General features: G+C 46.6%; 1 protein-coding gene and 1 long non-coding RNA gene across 7 annotated transcripts in view; one reads left to right on the forward strand and one right to left on the reverse strand.

Moving 5' to 3' along the window:
* The window catches only part of RTF2 (replication termination factor 2), a 41428-nt gene that overhangs the window by 24492 nt on the left and 406 nt on the right, over positions 1 to 16530 (reverse strand). For all 6 annotated transcript variants that reach the window (XM_030309345.1, XM_030309344.1, XM_030309343.1 and 3 more), the window contains exons 2-5: positions 12914 to 13008; positions 12143 to 12236; positions 10015 to 10154; positions 6506 to 6584 (exon numbers count right to left, since the gene is read on the reverse strand). In XM_030309345.1, the coding sequence (XP_030165205.1) occupies positions 6506 to 6584; positions 10015 to 10154; positions 12143 to 12236; positions 12914 to 13008 (408 nt within the window). The remainder of the gene's footprint in view (positions 1 to 6505; positions 6585 to 10014; positions 10155 to 12142; positions 12237 to 12913; positions 13009 to 16530) is intronic.
* Positions 1058 to 15945, forward strand: LOC116737970. The gene is made up of 3 exons (XR_004343346.1): positions 1058 to 1161; positions 6140 to 6143; positions 15935 to 15945. It is a non-coding gene; the product is annotated as an uncharacterized LOC116737970 (long non-coding RNA).

The following is a 16530-nucleotide window of genomic DNA, read 5'->3' on the forward strand; positions in this document are numbered from 1 at the left end:
TGTGAGTGAAACTACCAAGTGAAGAGTAGAGAAAACGTCAACCCTGAAGATCCCGAGGGTCTCCCTGCCATTGTTCTTATGACACCAGTTTCTCTAAATTTCAGACGTTATTTTAAGAAAGGAAAATATCTGTTTCAGTCTCGGACGCTGTCACTTTATCTCCCTTTGCTGGCGTTTCCACGACGTGCTGTGGCTGAAACTCCTCCATCATTTTTCCTGTTGGCACTCGGGCAGAAGGTGCTGGTGTTCCCTTGTCCCTGGGCATCCAGCTGGGCCACCTTCCCCGGGCTTCCCTGCCGTTGTCAGGTGTGGTCACAGGCAGCGGAGGTGATGAGCGCCACTTCCGGGCCTGGGCCGAGAAAACCCCCTACGCTGGGTGCTCCCTCCGCTGCTCCCGTCAATGGGACGCAGCACACTCCCAAACCCAGACGAGGTCTGAGCCGTAAGACAGTAGGAGCCTGAACCTTGACTCTGCCCTGGATAAGAGCTGCAGAACCAGGAACTTTTGCTGTATTAGCCACTGGAACTTGAGGGCTGTCCGTCTTAGCGGTCAGCCAGCCTTGATGGACATACTTAGTATCACTGGACTTCGGAGACTTTAAATTACAAGTATGAGCTTGATTCCTGGAAACAGTACACAAATGTGTCATTCAATTTAATATTTTATTTTTAATTTTTTTTAATGTTTGATTTTGAGAGAAAGAGAGAGATGAGTGGGGGAGGGGCAGAGAGAGAGAGAGGGAGACAGAATCTGAAACAGGCTCCAGGCTCTGAGCTGAATGGTCAGCACAGAGCCTGATGCGGGGCTCCAACCCACAAACCGTGAGATCATGACCTGAGCCCAAGTCGGACGCTTAACCGACTGAACCACCCCGGCGCCCCTCAATTTTTAAAAATGTTGTTGTTTGAAATCTCCATCTAAGAGGAGAGCATCTACGAACTCACTATAATCCTTCCTCTCACGTGTTAGAACCCGAAGCCCAGAGTATTCCTGAGCCAGCAGTGGTGTGTGACCTAAAGCTGATGGGCACCGGGCTCTCGCTGTTCGCCGTGTGGGTGAACAGCTCCCACTCACGTGTGCCCCCGAATGTCCACGCTCTTTGCTTTTCTAAATGGCAAATACCATATAGTGGTATATGCTGAATGTGTCCCCCACAAAGAGTTGAAGTCCTTGCCCTCTGTACATCAGAATATGACCTCCTTTGGAAATCAGGTCACTGTGGATATAATTAGTTAACATGCAGTCACTAGGGTGGGCCCTAAGCCAGTATGACTGGCGTCCTGATAAAAAGGAGAAATCTGGACACAGAGAGGACTCCGTGGAGAGCACCGTATGAAGACTCACAGGGAGTAGGTGGCCATCTCACAGTCCTTAGAAGAAAGCAGCCCTGCCCATACTGTGATTTCGGACTTTGGGGCCTCAAGAACAGTACATTTCTGTTGAGTTGCCCAGTGTGTGGTGCCTTGTTAAGGGAGCCCTAGGGAACTGATAACATCGAGTATTCAACCTAGCTATGCAGGGGCAGTTTTTACATGAGTCCTAGAAGCTTAAAAGTGCTCACTATCTTGCTTTTCTGGCAACAGATTACTTTTTAAGAAAATTCTCGGGGCCCCTGGGTGGCTCAGTCGGTTAAGTGTTCGACTTCGGCTCAGGTCATGATCTCACAGTCTGTGGGTTCCAGCCCCGCGTCGGGCTCTGTGCTGACAGCTCAGAGCCTGGAGCCTGCTTCTGATGCTGTGTCTCTCTCTCTGCCCCTCCCCTGCTCATGCTCTTGCTCTGTCTCTGTCCCTCCCTCTCTGTGTCAAAATAAATAAAGATTAAAAAAAATTAGAGGAGAAAAAGAAAATTCTCTCCCTGAGGTATTCCTGAATGACAGCCAGTGTCCTGCCTTGACTGCCGGAGGTTCGGACAGCGGTGGGGGCCGCCCTTACGAGACAGGAAGAGCCAGCACTCCTGGTTCTGACCTGCCCTCTGCTCCCCTGTCAGCCCTGCTGCCCTCAGTTCCCCTTTCCTCCTGCTTCCTTCCTTTCCCTTGAAGTGCTCAAGGTACTGACGTTTACAAGTTCACTAGCATCCAAGGGCACCTGGGTGGCTCAGTCGGTTAAGCATCTGGCTCTTGATTTCGGCTGAACTCATGATCTCCTGGTTTGTGAGTCTGAGCCCGTGCTGGGCTCTGTGCTGACAGCAGGGAGCCTGCTAGGGATTCTGTCTCTCCCTCTCCCTCCCTGCCCCTCCCCAGCTTGTGTTTTCTCTCTCAAAATAAATGAGCTTAAAACAAAATTAGAAGTTCACTCGTATCCAGTCACTCTCCAAGCACCAAAACAAGGTCTCAGGTTCCCTTGCAACGTTCTAGTTCCTTGACGTAAAACCAGCTTCTCTGTAACGCTCTGTGCAGGCAGCCCTGTTGTGCTACAAATGTGTCAATGTGGTCACCGACGTGGACCGCGAGGGGGCCTATGCAAAGGACAGCTTCACGCCGTCCCAGGGATGGCTCCCATTCCGGGCAGAAGAAGACAAAGGCTGGCTGCTGTGGACCACTTAGTCCCCCAAACCCGGTCGCCCACTGGAATCATTCTGGAAACTCCTGAATAAGAGCAGAAACCCATGGGGCGCTACTCCAACCGTGAAGATTCTGATTCAGTGGGCCTGACGTGGGCCACGGGAGCTTACACCACCGCGGTGACTCTACCACGCGGCCTGGTCTGGGAAGCACGGATTTAGGGCGTTTGGCTCCTGTAATAAATTTCAGCTTCGTTTCCCACCTTCTCATAGTTCTATGCTTTTCAGCAGACTTCCTGAGTGTTCTCGCGAACGCTCGAACACACAAAAAACACCTTCCACACTCTGGGGGAAAACACACATACACCTGAACAGAAAGTCTACGTAGTTCCCCTCCTGCCTGAAGGGGGCCCAGGCCAGTGGAGTGCTGGGTCCCGTGGTGTTTCGCCCATGGGCGTCACCTGCACCTGATGCCATAGTCGGACTCCTGTTCCGCTGTCGCTCTCCATGCATCCCGCACAGGTCTACGCGTTCGTGCTCCCACGGGCGTCAGTGGCTCTGCGCTGTAGGCCCACCTGCACCTGCCCCTTGGCCTGGCCCTGGAACTTCCCGCCACCCCGTGGGTCTCACTCCCCTGGCCTCTCCCCTTGCTCCCACACCCTGCCCCACCCAGGCGGGACGACACCTTGCACCTCTGTCTCCACAGGCTGCCTGGGCAGCCTCCTCCCTCTGATGCGGCAGCTGCTCCTCTCCTCTCCCTCCTCCCTCCGATGCGGCAGCTGCCCCTCCCCCTCCTCCCTCTGATGCGGCAGCTGCCCCTCCCCCTCCTCCCTCTGATGCGGCAGCTGCTCCTCTCCTCTCCCTCCTCCCTCCGATGCGGCAGCTGCTCCTCTCCTCTCCCTCCTCCCTCCGATGCGGCAGCTGCCCCTCCCCCTCCTCCCTCCGATGCGGCAGCTGCCCCTCTCCCTCCTCCCTCCGATGCGGCAGCTGCCCCTCCCCCTCCTCCCTCCGATGCGGCAGCTGCCCCTCTCCCTCCTCCCTCCGATGCGGCAGCTGCCCCTCTCCCTCCTCCCTCCGATGCAGCAGCTGCCCCTCCCCCTCCTCCCTCCGATGCGGCAGTTGCCCCTCTCCCTCCTCCCTCCGATGCGGCAGCGTCCAGCTCTTCCGCCACCCACACCCACACGCTATGCCACCTACATCCTGTCGCGTAGCTTCAGGCCTCCCCGCCGATGCGCTGTCAGTGTCTCGATGTACTTCTGCGAATGTGCCCGTTTCTAATTTTACTTAGATTTACTTTAAACGTTAACGGGGCATTCTTGCCACGAGTATAAAAATGGCACCCCTGCCGCACACGTAAAGCAGCCATAACCACGCAGGACACAAAACAAGTCTCTCTTGACCCGCCAGCCGGAGCTCCGCATGCAGCATCCTCCCCCCGCAGCAGCCCTGCACGGGTCAGAGAGCCAATGAAAACCTACTCGGAGCCTTGCCCCTCGAGGCACGCAAGAAGTCTGAAGGAGACCGAAATGCGAGTCCCCGGGGCGCTCTCCGGTATCTCGCAGACACGTGTAGGGTCCCGTCTGCGCACTGCCCCCCATCAACACTTGCACCACTGGTGGTCACGTCCCGACCTCTGTGAAAGTCTGACTGATGAGAACCATGCTCTGCCTTCGAGGCTTAGAACGCACAACTCCTCCTTCATAAAGCCACTGCTCACCGGCACAGTCAAAAGGAAGTTCTCTGGCCCCAACGACATCTTTCCCATCCACTTGGAAGCTGGCCCCAAAAAAACAAAAAAAAAAAAAAGGAGGGGCGCCTGGGTGGCTTAGTAAGTTAAGTATCCAACTTCGGCTCAGGTCATGATTTCATGATTCATGGGTTTGAGCCCCATGTCAGGCTCTCTGCTGTCCGTGCAGAGCCCGCTTCGGATCCTCTGTCCCTGCCTCTCTCTGCCCCTCCCTCACGTGCGTGCACACACTCTCTCTCTCTCTAAAATACACACTTAAAAAAGAATAGGATCCTTTGTCTGACTTATGATTCCTGCAGGACTGCACTCCCTTGAGCACAGACTGGGCCATCTCTTTCCTAGGAGCACCTGTCACCTCACCTTCCACACAAGATGTCATACGCACAGGTGAATAAATGACATGAATCAATTTCTGAACGCATTCTGTGAATTTCTTCTCTTTTGTAAAAGCTTAACGAGGCAGATTCCAAATCCTGGGATGGCTTTATTCATAGTCACCCTAAACTGGAAACAACTCCATGCCCCTCGGTGACTTCTTCACCAGCAACCAACTGCCTTTGGCCCGCATGCAGTCGCCCAGGGTGTCCTCCACATCTGGGTTCTTTCACAGAGGGATCGTTTTGAAACTGCAGGACACCTGGTCCAGTTTAAGCTGCTCTCTGGCTTCCTACCGCACCTCGAACAAGATCCACGAGCCCCAACGTGGGCGGCTGGGCGCGGTATGAAGTAACCCCTACCTGTAAGTTTCTCCTACTTCTCCTCTCCTGCACCACCACCCCCCACCCCCGCTCGCCCCCCAGCCTTCTGTTCTCACACTAGCCACATCCTGTCACTTCCCAGCTTTGGCTCCAACTCTGCTTGGCTGGCTCCTTTGTGCCCTTCAGGTCAGCTCAAGCCTCCAGGGGCGCCTCTGTCACCACTGCGCCAACCTCTCTCCCTCTGGGACGTCACCCCGTTTCTTTCCTGGCATCTGTCACAGTCGCTACTGCCCTGAGCCTCCTTCCTTGTTGTCTGAGTGCCTCTCCAACTGGGATGTGGGGTCCGTGAAGGCAGGGACTGTGACGATCTCACCCACTAGGCTCTCCCCCCATATAGTGCTCAGGACACAGGCTGGCCCCTGACAGGTGTTCAGTGAAAGCTGTTCAACGAAAGGATAATTCACAACAGGGAGAACCAGAACGAGGGGCTTGAAATCCAAGCTGAGTTAACATGGGTGAAAGTACAATCGGGAGCTGTTGGCATCCAGATGTTAAACTAAATGGTAAGTTTTCCGCAGGCGAACAGCACACCAGAGACACAAATGTCTGGGGGCTGCTGCAGCAACACTGTGAAAGTGGGGCCATCGCTATTTCTGTCATGTGACCCGAACAGGTGAGCTCCTACATCATGTATTTGCTCTCTCGTGTGAGCACTTACTGAGGACACAGCACGTGCCCTGCAGAGAATAAGCTCTGGAGGGTGATGAGACGGACAAGCCTCGCCCCCGCTCCCAAACACTCACAGGAGGAGCACAGGGGAATTTTAGGGCAGCGGAAATACTGTGTGTGATGCTACAATGGTAGGTACACATCGTCCCACGTCTGTCCACACCCACGGGACATGCAAGTGAAACTTCACGTAAACTGGAGATTCTGGGAGATGGTACGTGAAGGCAGGGTCGTCAGCTGTAACAAATGCACCCCCTGATTGGGGATGTTGACCGGGGGGGGGGGGGGGGCAGAAGGAATAGGGGAAATTCTTTACTTTCCTCTTAATTTGCTGAGAACCTAAAACTACTTAAAAAAAAAATAAATAAATAAAGTCTTATGGGGGGGGGGGGAGGGAAAAAACAAAATAACCACCCCAGTCCTGTGGGAAAACCACCATGGAAATACCAATTACATTCTGATGAGGAGAGTGAGCTAACAAGGTGCCGGGGGAACAGGGAAGGAGGCTCAGCAGCAAAGGTTCACAGGGGGTATGACCTCCCCAGGCTGGTAGGTCACGGAAGACGGAACAAAGGCACAGCAGAGAGGTCGGGGAGCAGCCCAAGCTTGGCCTGAGCTGGACGGGCCTGCAGGGACTGGTCACCAAAGGCTGTCTGGGTCTGTTTCCAACAAAGACGAGCCATGGAAGGGCTTTGAGCAGAGAAACAACGAATCAAGTCTATTTCAGAAAGAACTGAAGCATGTTGAAATGACACATGGAAGGAGGAACCCTAAACCGTGTGACTTCCTCAGCTACCAAGAAGGAACAAATGACATGTGTCAACAACTCACCGTGTGACAAACTTCTGCTTTTATCTCTTTCAAGGCTCGTTCAGAAAACACACAACCACAGCACCGCAGGAAGCAAAACCTGGAGAAGGAATCCAAAATGGAAGATGACTTAAGTAATAATTTTTAAATTTTTTTTTTTTTTTCAACGTTTATTTATTTTTGGGACAGAGAGAGACAGAGCATGAACGGGGGAGGGGCAGAGAGAGAGGGAGACACAGAATCGGAAACAGGCTCCAGGCTCCGAGCCATCAGCCCAGAGCCTGACGCGGGGCTCGAACTCACGGGCCGCGAGATCGTGACCTGGCTGAAGTCGGACGCTTAACCGACTGCGCCACCCAGGCGCCCCAAGTAATAATTTTTAAATTACAGCCAGATTATCAGCTAACATTTGTTCAGTTTAGACAAAGGCCAAGGACTAAAACAGAAAAATGGTCACATTTGATTCCATTACAGGAAAAAAACTAGTACGTCCTATATACCTATTTATACATAGAAAAAGAAACAGAGATAGAGAAAAATACAGGCCATGGTCCCATTCCTGCTGCCTTGCAAAAATCCTTTAGAATCAAGTCTCTCCTACAAATAAGATAAATACATTAAAAATAAAACCACAAACATAAAAAGTCAAAAGACAGAATAGGAACTCAAAGAGAATATTTTATATATATATATATGAGATTGAGTACGAGTATTCAAAATGCTCTTAAAAAGCAAAAATAAACAGTGTGCTAGAAAAATGGGCAAAAGACATTCACATGTGATTCACAAAAGAACTATAATTGGCCAAAACATAAAAAATGTTTAACCTCAACTGTTACAGAAATTCACTGCAAAACGTCATATGATGTTTTACGTATCCGACAGTGACAAAAGAGACTGAAGGTGTCCAGCAGGAAACTGAGGAAACAGGCATGTCTGTTGGGGGGCGGGGGGTGGTGCATCTTAGAAGGACAATTTGGCAGAGTCCCGCACAAGAATCACCTTTCGGAATGTCTCCTATAAAACCTGCCCACGAAGGTACAGATGCGTAAATATGTATTTATGAAGTTGTGTAGGACAGCGCTGCTTGGAACAAGGAAAAAGAAAGCACCTAAATGTTTGTGAGCAGAGGAATGGGTACATAAGTTTGGAACACTCACACAGCTATAAAAAGAGTAAGGTAAATCTATATGCAAGGCTATAAAAACATACTCAAATTAGAGAAGAAGGACAAAAAAGAGGTTACGATATGTATACTGTGTTGAACACGTTTACATTTCTATTGGCAGAGGCGTAGGGAAGTGTGGTGTATGTGCATTGGTGCTGGGCGGGTCTGCAGGGGGCATTAAACTCCAAACAACCAAGAATGCTGCCGCTGGAGGCGAGGACTGGGGGAAAGGGGCAAAAATCATCAGGTGTACATTTTACTTAACTGTTCCTCTAAAAATGCCACAATACAAGGTCTCTCCAATTCCCTAGGGATTATAGTGGCTGCAGCTTGCCTCAACAAAAACCCAATTAACAACAACCATACTAAATTCACTTACTGTTGTTTATGACAAAAAAAAAAAAAAAAAAATTCTATTTTATGGATGCTTACTAACTACTAGTAATTTAGTAATTTAAATTTGTTTATTTTTCTTTAAACAAAGGCTCAATGTTTTCATTACACCAGTCACTTATTTCTATTTTTCTCTATATTTGAATCTTTATTATGTAACATTGAATAAATGTACAAAGTAACCCCCAAAGCAATTTTCCAGTGTGGAGGCCCTATTAATAGCAGGAGGGCAAAGCCAAAACACACAAATTCACTGGGAAGAGAAAAGAGAGATTAGCCAGGGATGAAAGGGAAAAACTAGGGAAACCACAGTTGAAGCAAAAGCTATAGGTAACCCCTGCTCAAGACCCCAGAGTTGAGTCTGTTTCTGCTAAGTTCCTCTTTTGGGGTGAACCATGGTTTTCTTTAAACAAAAAAAGGTGGGAAGCCAGACACAAAAGGTCAAACACTGAATGATTCTATGTACAGGCAGTATCCAGAAGAGGCAAATCCATGCAGACAGACAGCAGACTGGCGGTGGCCAGGGGCTGGGGAATGGGAGGGACTGCTCCACGGTCAGGGGGTTTTCCTTGGGGGTGAGGGAGACCGAGAAAGGAACGAGGCAGAGGTGCTGACCTTTATGTTACGACTTTCACTTCGAGATAATGTGTATGTACCCATGCGCAGAAACACACACAAAAGCAGGACAAGCTTAGGTAGGTGAGTCGGCTTCCCCAGAATATTGCCTGCTTGACCCTAACAGTGAACTTTAGCTTTTAACTAATTGATTAATTCTTCGTTCAGCTCTATTTAGGTATAATTGACAAACACAAATTATATACATTCAGGGTGCACAACTTGATGATTTGATACGTACACACACTGTGAAATGATCACCATCAAGCCAATTAACACACCCACCACCTCAGTTACCAACCACTAAATGGTAAACTCTGAGGGGCTTAAAGGATTTAAATTCACACTGTCTGAAGAGTAGCATCTTTAAAAGCTCCCTGGGCCGAAAATTTTACTTCTCTCCAAATCCACAGAGCCACAGGTTATTCCAATTTGGAGCACGGTGCTTCCTCCCTCAGGCACGGTGTGCCCCACACGGCGCACACACGTCTGTTAAGCAGAAGTGTACAAAGGTGCCAGGATGCTCCCGGTTCAATGTGGTTGTTTACAGACCAACGGAAGTTTTTACTTAGGTGAGCTTCGTCTCCCCTCCGCCCCCAGCCTAACCCCATTTCCTGAATGAAAATGGTCAAAAATTACTACCTTCCACATGTAATGTGTTTGGCAGAAGATTCCAGATGACAACTGGGACTACCAGCTTTTAAAGATATTTCTAAATGGTGGGAAAAGAGGTTAAACCTTTGGCTCACACTGAGGCATCCTATGAAAAGGCACCTACTAGGCCATTCAACACTCATATTTTTTAAGGCAGAAGTACACAGGTCACTTACGCTCGCTACACAAATGTCAACCTTAAGATTTCTGGTGCTCTGGTCAGAGGATTTGTTCGCTCCAAATTTGAAGCAAGTTACCATCACCAGCTGGGTCTTTAGCTGACCGACTGACCACACATTCGGTAAAACGATTTTCCGCTGCCTGTTTTTCGGCAGTTATGAGGAAATGGGAGTCGTCTGGTGGGCAACATTTGTCCTTTGCTTTCTCTCCCAGAGGAAAAGACCAAACAATGCACCTCCCGTGTCGCATGAGGAATTTTAAAAATCCCTCCCTACTTTCGGCTCTCCTCCCCTCAGGAACAGAAGGCACAGGCTCCGAAGCTGAGCGCACTTGGACGCCACGTCACAAACGGCCGCCAGGGAGTTAACACGGCCTTGTGCCAGCTCTGTTGCCTCCGAGGCACCCCCAAACCAAAGGACGCTTTAAGCAGTCTGTGCGATCATAAAGCTACACGCAAACCCTAACAGTGCCCGTCCGTCTGACCGGACTCTCCATCAGCTGCCCCACGTCCATTACTGACCTGTGCCGGCCATTCATCTCCAAGCCCACAACGGGGCAGATGAAACGCGCCCGCTGGAGGTCATCGTGTTTGTCACCCTTTGTGTTTCCTTTATCCCCTTCCCAGGCGGGATTATCAGAAAGCCTTAGTTCTGTCACATTCTGTGAAAAAACATCAATATTTTAAGAATTCATCTGATAAGTGGATCCTCCTTAGCCTCAACGACCGCCGAAGTCAGCAGAGAAATTGTTATTACAGTCCTTTCCCGTCCAAACCTCTTCTTCCTACTTTCCTTTGGCCGTCACTTATAATATGAAGAAAAACTGAAACCACAAATTGTGATAGAAAACGAGTTTTCCAATTCGCTGACTGGCAAGTGAATTAGTTAATTTCTACTTTACAATTATTTTGACATTTAGGGGAAAGTAACTTTGGACATGAAAAACTACACCCCTAAGAGAAAGCTCTGTATCAGTTTCATCCAGAAAGGAACATTTTCCTTCTCTGCAGATGAATCCTCACTGAGGTGTTCCATATTACTGGCCGCCCATGTTTATTTAATAACTGAACAGACAGTAAAATCTGTGAGACCACGGTCTAATATCCAAAGCAGAATATTAGCCAGAGAATACTATTAGATCCCAAGATCTGGCCATTCAGGTTTTCAAAAATTCACCTTCACAAGGAGTGATCTAATGGCTCCACTTGAGCATCTGACATTTAACCCACCATTTTGATTTCAGCACTCCGGACAGCAGCCAAGAGCCTTGAAAGGAAAGCCACTGTGCCTTGGGTGGGCTTCCTGGTTGATGCGGCCATGTGTCTCCTCAAGTTCTCTAAGTATGTGTGGACTAGTATATGACAGTAATGATAATCTGGCATATTTGCATCATTTTATCTGAATCCTTCTGCTTTTACAGTTCTGATTTCTTGGAATTTTTTTCTTTTTTGCGTTAAAATTAAAAGTTCAACCATGTACCTTGAATATTATTTTAAATATAGAACTGTATAAATTAATTTCAATGATCATCATATTCAAATAAGATCACTACGCTACCATGGGTCTTTTAAGGAATGAATTCTCTTCCCAAGATAAAAGCTGACAGAAATCAACATGGTTATTTCTAAAGCATGACTTTAGCTACATCTCAGAATTACGAATTTGCCTGAAATTAACTTTTCTTGTATCCTGTAATCATTGCAAGAATTCAAACAAAAAACCTAATATCATAATAAAAATTTTAAAAAGAAAAAGAAAAGAAAAACCTGAAGCCTTATATGGGGAGTCAGGGATTCTGGTTCTGGGTTAAATGCGTCATTCATTGTGTGGCCTCAAAAAGTCATGGATAGTGAGAATTCCCACCTGTGGGATGAAGTGTTTGACAAGCTTGATGGTCCCCAAGTTCTCTGCCACTTTTCTGATTTTTCTCCCATCGACCAGATTTGAAAGATTTTGTCCTCTCAACCAACTTCCTTTATTAAAAAACTTGTTTTTCCATTTAAAAAAAACCTTTTTTAAATGTTTATTTATTTTTGAGACAGAGAGAGAGTGGGGGAGGGGCACAGAGAGAGGGAGACACATAATCTGAAATAGGCTCCAGACTCTGAGCTGTCAGCACAGAGCCCGATGCGGGGCTCGAACCCATGAACCATGCATGAGATCATGACCTGAGCTGAAGTCGGATGCTTAACTGGCTGAGACACCCAGGTACCTCCTTGTTTTCCCATTTTTATGAAAGAACTTTAACTGCTGATCAGAATGTCTAAGTAGCAAGAAATACTACACTGATTTCATAGTGATCTACCTAGAAGTCTCTGGTTCTATAAGAATTATAGAATTGAATAAAAAATTCAAGTAGCCAAGCTTTAAATACAAAAATGATGTCTCCAAACATTTACTCATCACATTAACAATTTTCAAAGTTCTTTTGCACGTATTACATCATAACAGATTTATAATGCAGGAAGGCCAGGTGTGGGAATTTCTGGCTTGAGCTTTAAGTGACCTACCCCAAATCACATTCTTATTAGATGGCTGGGTGGGACTGGAATTCCAAATCTCAGCCTTCAGTCTATAATGTCCACGAATTCTACAAAATAAATCTTAACCACTGACACCCTTGGAGCACTTCAGAATCACCTGTCTTACCTTGATGCTTTTAATGTGAGATGTTGCCTTCCCAAGAGCTTTTTCGGAAGATTTGTCCAAAAGGAATTCAATGACGGCATCTTTGTTATAAAGTCTGCAACAATAAGGGTCAGTCCAAACACTGTGGCAACAATCAACCGCCACACAAAGGAGGAAGAACTAAACTGAGCTCAATCCAAGTCATCTACACTGGATAACAGAAGTGGCTTGCGTCGCTAAAAAAGTAAATTAAATCCTGGTTCAACTATCTCCACAGCATACAAAGAAAGAAAGTAGTTTAAACCAAGGGTTGCAACCTGGCAATCTGAGGACTGATTGGGATCTGAACAGTATGGAAATTTAATATAAAAGTACACGTTTTCAACTTTCCCTGGAAAAAAAAAAATCAGAGGTTCTGGAACGACTGGGCCCACTTTCTGGAACAGCAACAGCTGACTGGAAATGAGTGGCAGCTGCCCTTTCAGACAGGACACGGACTCTCCAGTTTTCTCCAGTCCCCACCATTCCCTACAGCCCCACAAGGCTCCTTCATGCATTTATGTTTATAACAGAGCTCCTCCTGGCCCCTGAATTTTCAGATCATGAATTAAATAAATCAAACTGAATAGGAAAATGCAGAAACATGGTCAGAGACAAGGAATGATAACCTAGGCTTCACACATTTGTTTGAGATGATTCACATTTCATGAATCAAGAACTGTACTTACACACTGAAATTCTTTTAAAAATTACTGAATAAAAACTCATCTCGATTAAGTAAAGGAACCATACCTGCCAAGTTCACAGGCAACTATGGGTCGCCTTAGTATTTCCTGACTTAAAGTACAATAGTTCCACTGGGCCACTAGTTCAGCATCTTTGTCAACCTAAGGGAAAAAAAAAATCCTTTCAATTAACTTTCACCTCCGAAAGACATATGGTCCGCAGTTCTACATATAAAGGCTAATTCAGTTTTACCACACGTGATGATATTTGTCTTTGAAATCAAAGATAGCAACACACGAAGCTGCGACTTAAAAAGTCAAAGTAATCAACACCATGTCAAATAAGTTCCCTCTAGATGTGATACCTAAAACAAAACATTCACATCAAATAATTAAATTGCCTATGCAAGCTGCATATAAATAGTAGCATTTGCATCTTTTTGAGTTATTTTTTGTAGTAATCTCTACACTCAATGTGGGGCTCGAACTCACAACCCCAAGATCAAGAGTCACACACTCTTTCAACTGAGCCAGCCAGGTAGCCCTGGCTAGTATTAGCCCAAATACTAATTTGTATCTTAACAGTAAGTTAGAGAAGCCATACAGAAAACAATAAGCAGTACTGCTTAATTTCTATCAGTGGGAAAGGCTCCAAAGCTTTAGCAGAATATAAGGACTCAGGACTCAGAAAACAGGTTTGTTGTTTTTTAAAGTTCAGCACAAAGACTACAGAATTCTTTTAATGTAGTTAGAAAAATTTTTTTAATGTTTACTTTTGAGAAAGAGAGAGAGAGAGAAAGAGAGAGAAAGAGCGAGAGAGGGGTAGGGGTAGAGAGAGAGGGAGAGACAGAATCCGAAGCAGGCCCCAGGCCCTGAGCTGTCAGCACAGAGCCCGATGCGGGGCTCGAACTCACAGACTGCGAGATCATGACCTGAGGTGAAGTTGGACACTTAACCAACTGAGCCACCCAGGTGCCCAAAGGCTACAGAATTCTTAATAAAAATCACCAATTTAACACTGTTCATTAGGGAGCATATCAAATCCTTACCCACATTATGAAAACCCAAACATAAGACCTTCCATTGCCCTCAAATGCTATTTCACCTACATAATATTCCATGTCCCACTCTTTTCCCCTCCTAAAATGCCAAACCTGAATAATATAATAGGATGGCATAAGTGGGACAAAATAGGAAAAGACAAAAATGAGGAAAAATTCCCTTCAATTTAATTTCTACAGTAACAACTGCTTACGTGTTTACTGTGTGCCAAGCGCTATGTTAAGCAGTTTCTGTGACTTAATCTTTTAGCCCTCATAAAAACCCTGTAGCTTAGTACTTTTACTTTGTTATTGAGGAATTGGGAGTACCAAGAGGTTAGGTTACATGTCCAAGGTCACTCAACAAGCAGATGAAGGAGTTAAGAACCCAAGCAGGCCGGCTCCAGAGACCATGCTTCTAATCGCTACTTTCTATTGCCTATTATTTCAAACAGAACAAAATAAAAACAAAACCCGCATTATGGCAACTGTTATTCTATCTATACCCCAGGTCCAAGAGCCACACTTTGACAGCTTAAACAGCTTTTATCAAAATTCACACTGTAGCTGAGCCCTGAGAAAACCTGCCACCAGTGAGGTCAATTTACTACATTGTCTGCAGATACAAAAAAGCCATTCAAGTCCAGGATCTACTTTCTGGATCCCTTACCTTCTTTACCCATAGTCCTTAGCTGATTCAAAAAATATCGGGAGAGGTGGGGGCAGGGAGAAAAGCCATAAACTAATCTTTGCCCAGGGATCTAAAAATTGGTAACCCCCCAAAACTTCTGAAAACATTTTTTTCCAAGGTCTGTCTTCTTTTCAGGGCAAGGTCTTAAATTCCAGACCAAACACACCATATGAGTAATCAAAAATATTAAATTACTATATATCTGGGGCACCTGGGTGGCTCGGTCGGTTCGCAGGTTCAGGCCCCACATCGAGCTCTGTGCTGACAGCTCAGAGCCTGGAGCCTGCTTCGGATTCTGTGTCTCCCTCTCTCTCTGCCCTCCCCGCCCCCGAAAATAAATAAACATTAAAAAAAAATTTTTTTTAATTACTATATATCTATCCAAAATGTAAGCAATGCAAAGGCTGGACTCTGTTCCCTGCTGTGTCCCCAGGGCCTAGAATGGTGCCCATGGCAAGCATTTAATAAAGTATTTGTTGAACAAATAAGAATAACACAAATCTATCCTGCCTGAGCGCTCCGGCTGTCTCCGATCACCCTTTCTTCTTTTCTATCCCCTTCTGACACCCTGCCGAGCTTTTCATTAAGGTGCTCCTCTTCAGCCCTGGCCATGAGTTAACAAAACCAGCTGCATGCTTTTCTGGCAAAGCTCTTATGAGTGTTGACTATCCAGCATGAGCCACTGCACATGTAGGTGTGATCAGAGGGCGCCTCCAATCTCTTGAGCGCTCATTCATTCTTGCATCCAACACTTATTTATCAGGTGCTGACGGTGTGGCAGAGGTAAGACACACAAGGTCTCTGTTCACGTAAGAGAAGGACAGACAATAAACAAAAACTGTGATTAAATACCATAGAGAAAAACAAAGCAGCAGAAGAGAATAGAGAGGGAATGTATTTTGCAACAGTGGACTGAAATGACATTTGAGGAAAGAACTGAACAAAGTAACAGAGATGAATGGTATCTCAGCGAACGATGTATCAGGTTGTGGACATTCTACTCCAGGCTGAAGAACAAAGGCCTGTGTCACTGAAACAGAACCAAAGACCTGGAGGGGGGTAGAAGATGAGGGGTGAGAGAGACAAGGCATCTGATCACACGAGACCTGGTGGGATTTTCTTCTGAATATGACAAAAAGCTGCTGGGCGGTTTTAAATACAGTGGTGATATATGAGATTTACCTTTCAAAAAGCTTTCTCCAGCTGCTGAATGGAGAATACATGGAGCACCCACGTGTGCCGGGCGCTAAACTGGGTGCTTTACGTGCCTTCTGTTATTAAAAAGTAATTACTAACACTTCAGGGCGCCTTCTGTTATTAAAAAGCAATTACTAATGCTTCGGGGCGCCTGGCTTAGTCGGTAGAGCATGTGACTCTCGATCTTGATGTCATGGGTTGGTGCCCCATGACGGGCGTAAATTATTAAAAAAATAAATAAATAAAGCATTAAAAAAAAAGTAATTACTAATGCTACCTTTGAATTCCTGCATAAATGGTTGGAAATCCCGGCTTCATTAGCTATCAGTTGTGTGATCTTGGTCATGTTACTGACTCAATTTTCCTGTTAGTTGCATGGAAATTATATACAATGTTCTCAGTTACCTATGGGAATTAACAACTACCCGCTCATTCATTGGGTACTCACCATATTTACTGTGCCAGGAACTGTGCTAGTTGTAGAGGGGGAAAAGGCAAAGCCTCTGCCACAGGGAGCTTACCTTTCTCTGTGACGGACCTTAATCAACCACGAAGGCAGTGCACAGAGTGGTAAGATAGTTTTTTAGGAGCAGGGCCTGCTCTCGTGTGGATAAGGGAACCTTTGGGAAGAATTCCCGGAGAAAAGGAAGTTGGTGTGTACAAAACTCAATCAAGAGCAGCCACCCGTATCCTTGTTACTAACTAACGGCAGACGGGCTTTAAATCCTGGCCCTGGCACTTAACTAGCGGGGTAAC

The sequence above is a fragment of the Lynx canadensis genome, chromosome A3 (assembly GCF_007474595.2).
Source record: "Lynx canadensis isolate LIC74 chromosome A3, mLynCan4.pri.v2, whole genome shotgun sequence".
NCBI lineage: Eukaryota > Metazoa > Chordata > Mammalia > Carnivora > Felidae > Lynx > Lynx canadensis.